Below are 3,674 nucleotides of genomic sequence, written 5' to 3'. Positions count from 1 at the left end.
GGGGTCACCACTGTGTGATAACGCGTCCTAGACCAGGAGGAACCAGGGTTGTGGCTGGGCTGGCAGGACCAGCCTGCAGGTCCTAGGGCCAGATAAGGTGTGGGGTGCACAGGATGCCCCAACTTTCCCAGAGGCTCTTCCCTCGAAGACTGCTAGACACCGAGCACAGTTACAAGATTTTGGGAAAAAACCACTCGGAGACTCTGGGCCGTGGCCTCTAAGCAGGGCCTTTTGTGACAAGTCGGGCACCATCATCTGTCAGATTCCACAACAGTCAAGCGGGAACATCGGGGCCAAGGACTGAAGAAATGTTCTGGGAAGAAAACGTACAGTGGGGAGCCCGTGTCTGGCATTTTGCTTAATGTGATTTTTTCTGCCATCTCAACTGGCTTAGCGTCTGGCTGCGATGTGACTGGTCAGGCTGGTACCTGGTTTTTAAAGACTCCCCTGTCAACCAGGACAGGCGAGCGGTGCTCCACGGCTTCCACTCGGTAGCATAGGAAGGCGGTGTTCCGGCCAGAGGCATAGCGAAGGTTTCGGAAGTGGAAATAGAATGTTCCTCGATATAACCCCTTCATCGGGTTCCTGAGGCACCAGAGAGAAAAGAGACAATGCAGACAGCGCCCCCCGGTTCCTCCAGGCCGCTGTCCTCTGAGCCCAGCTCTCTGCACCCCGCTGGGCGCTGCGCCTCCCCCAACCCTCCACAGCCCTGACAATGTCGTCTGCCTCTCCAGGCAGGGACATGGGGGACAGGGAAGAGGAGGGGACGAGCCCGGGGCAGCAGGGAGGGGCCTCCTCTCCCACCGCGGGCCCCAGCTCTGGTCCTTTCAGTGGGACACCCCCACCCTCCAGTATGCCTGCACATACTTTAGAAAAACGGAAAAGAGGAAAACAACCGTCCACCCCCCAAAATAGCTCTTAACGTTGTGGTTCAATTCATTCCTGACTTTCCACCTGTGCATGTTTTTGTTTTTGTTTTTGTTTTAATCAGAGCAACAGCCGAATTCACGGGCGGGCACAGGCTACTGTTCTGAGTACGCCTGTGTCTGAGCTCAGCTGATCCTGCCCCAATCCTGCAGGAGGCAACCCCCAGAGGTGGGGTCACCTGCCAGACCACAGAGCTNTGATGGCTGACCCAGGAAGAGTGGAGAAGGGGCCGTGCAACGTCCCTGGGGAAGGTGTAGCCCCTGAGACAGTTGGGGGGACCAGCAACGCTGCAAGTCCCCCCAAGGCAGTGGGTGTGTCCTGCCAGGCCCATTTCCTCGTAGTGACCAGAGCAGCCCCACACCCTGGACCAGAGCCCAGCAGAACTGAACCTCCCCTGCCAGAGCCCGTCCTGAGCAGGGCCAGGGAAGAAGGTCCCTCGGGCTCTGGGGCCTCCTGGCCTGGCCAGTCCCTGCTCCTCCCCAAATGCCTGACAATCCCTGACATCCTGACATGGTGCCTGTTCCCTGGCCTTCTTGTGGGCTCCACCGCGGCCAGGACAGGATCTCAGGACGGCCTCTCCTGCCTCTGTCTCGCTTCTGCCAGGAATACGCCCATGAGCAGGTGCTGCAGCCCCTGCCCTGTGATGTCACATAGGCCCTAATGCTCAAGTTGACCCGTTCTAAAGATGTTCTCTGTGAGAGTTGTTTTCAGGAGGGGAGTCCTGGGCACGGTCCTCAGGAACCTCTTTGGCCTTGGGCACACCTGACACCCCCTGGTCCTTGTGTAGACGCCTTTTCCTTCTGCCCCTGACTCCTCCTCAGGGACACAGAGGCAAGTAAGTGGCTGAACCTTGGAACCAGAGGTGACACTGGGTAGTGGGTCCAGGCCCTAGAGCATGTGACCAGTTTCCAATGTGGGCTTGTAGCCACCAAGCATGGAGAGTCACCTGAGCCCATGTGTCCATCTGACTTCAGGACAGAGCATCAGCAGCTGCAGGGACCAGAGGTGATAGGGACTATGGGACAAACATGTGCCACTGAGGGCCTCTACCTGAGACTGTGCCTGGACTGGGGAGGGCACTGACTGGATGCAGTTGGGCCGGGAAGGTCACCTGGTTACGCAGGCAGCCCAGTCGGACACACGTGTCACCATCCAGGAGGTCCACCTTGTAGCACAGATAGGTCTGGTGCCGCCCAGGGACCAAAGGGTCATTTATAAAGTTGTAAGTGAATGTGTGTTTCTCCAACGTCCTGTGAACAAAGGTGGGAGAAACCCAAAGACAGAGATTCCTCATAAGACCACCCCACACTCCTCCCCAGCTCCCCGCACTCCTCCCTGCTCCCCACACTCCTCCCCTGCACCCCACACTCCTCCCTGCTCCCCACACTCCTCCCCTGCACCCCACACTCCTCCCTGCTCCCCACGCTCCTCCCCGGCACCCCACGCTCCTCCCCTGCTCCCCACGCTCTTCCCCCGCTCCCCGTGCTCCTCTCTTGCTCTCTGTGCTCCTCCCTGCTCTGCATGCTCCTCCCCTGCTCCCCGTGCTCCTCCTCTGCTCTCTGTGCTCCTCCCTGCTCCTCGTGCTCCTCTCTTGCTCTCTGTGCTCCTCCCTGCTCCTCGTGCTCCTCTCTTGCTCTCTGTGCTCCTCCCTGCTCCGTGTGCTTCTCCCCTGCTCTCTGTGCTCCTCGCCTGCTCCTCGTGCTCCTCGCCTGCTCCCCACACTCCCTTGGGGTTCGCTTCTGAGGTCCAGGACCCAGGGGTTCGCAGCTGCTTCACCTCGAGGCCCGCACTGCCTTTTCTCTGTCCCATTTGGGCCTTGGGGGCCCGTCTTATGTTCTATTCTGCTTTTTGGAAAAGCTCACACAGTCTCTGGCCTCATGTTATTTCCTAAAATCTTACTTAAGTGTGAACGTAACCACTGGACGTGTTCCTGCGGCTCCCCCTGCAGCACCCTCCCCAGGCTGCAGCCCACGCCAGCTGCTTCTCTGGGAGGGCTGGGGGTGAAGGAGAGTGATGGGCTGGGGACTCCAGGGGCAGCAGGGGTGGATGGAAGGGGTGGCAGCATCAGGTGAGGGGTCACCCAAGAGGTCAACCCACAGAACAAAGACTGCTGCCCTCCCCACCCAGGCTCGGCCACAAAGGCCCTTGGTCACTGTCACGGGCTGAATTGGGTCCCCCCAATGCATGTGTGGAAGCCCTAACCCCGGTACCTGAGGGGATGAGAGCACTTGGAGACACGGACTTTAAAGGGTGACAAGTTAAAGTGAGGCCAATGGTGTGTCCTGACCAGACCTGACCGGTGTCTTACGACAAGAGGCAATCAGGACACAGAGAGACACGGGGGACATATGCGTACAGAGGAGAGACCATGTGAGGACACAGAGAGAGGGCGGCCCTCTGCAAGCCAGGAAGAGGGGCCTCAGGAGAAGCGACCTGCTGAGCCCCTGATCTTGGACATCCAGCCTCCAGAACCGGGAGAAGTCACTCGCTGGTGACTGGCGCCTGGTCTCGGGCGCTTATTAAGGCAGCCCTGGCAGCTACGGGTCACCTTCACGAAGGAGGTGCCTTCTCTGATAAGTCAAGGCTGCCTCGCAGGGTATTTCTCAAAGCTTCTGATTTTCATGCTTATGTGTTTTCGTGCCCGTTTATGTTCAGTGTAACACAAGATTCGGTTGCTATGTCGTGGTGGCAGGAGCCAGGTTAGGGGGGCTCCGAGGCTGGGGGGAAGGAGACGTTGGGCTGCATGG

At 58.9% G+C, this 3,674-nt stretch overlaps 1 protein-coding gene across 1 annotated transcript in view; it reads right to left on the bottom strand.

Annotated features, from left to right (window-relative positions):
- Window positions 1-428: 428 nt before the first annotated feature.
- Window positions 429-3,674, bottom strand: part of LOC103582173 (DNA dC->dU-editing enzyme APOBEC-3C-like) — a gene marked incomplete at its 3' end in the record, with an annotated part of 6,184 nt that continues 2,938 nt past the window's right edge. The window contains exons 5-7 of the mRNA XM_008563839.1: window positions 1,978-2,177; window positions 1,010-1,073; window positions 429-585 (exon numbers count right to left, since the gene is read on the bottom strand). Of these exons, the coding sequence (XP_008562061.1) occupies window positions 429-585; window positions 1,010-1,073; window positions 1,978-2,177 (421 nt within the window). The remainder of the gene's footprint in view (window positions 586-1,009; window positions 1,074-1,977; window positions 2,178-3,674) is intronic.

This window comes from Galeopterus variegatus, unplaced genomic scaffold (assembly GCF_000696425.1).
Source record: "Galeopterus variegatus unplaced genomic scaffold, G_variegatus-3.0.2 Scaffold15168, whole genome shotgun sequence".
In the NCBI taxonomy this organism is placed as follows: domain Eukaryota; kingdom Metazoa; phylum Chordata; class Mammalia; order Dermoptera; family Cynocephalidae; genus Galeopterus; species Galeopterus variegatus.
Note: the sequence above shows the minus strand (reverse complement) of the source record. Positions and strands in the feature narration are given on the sequence as shown.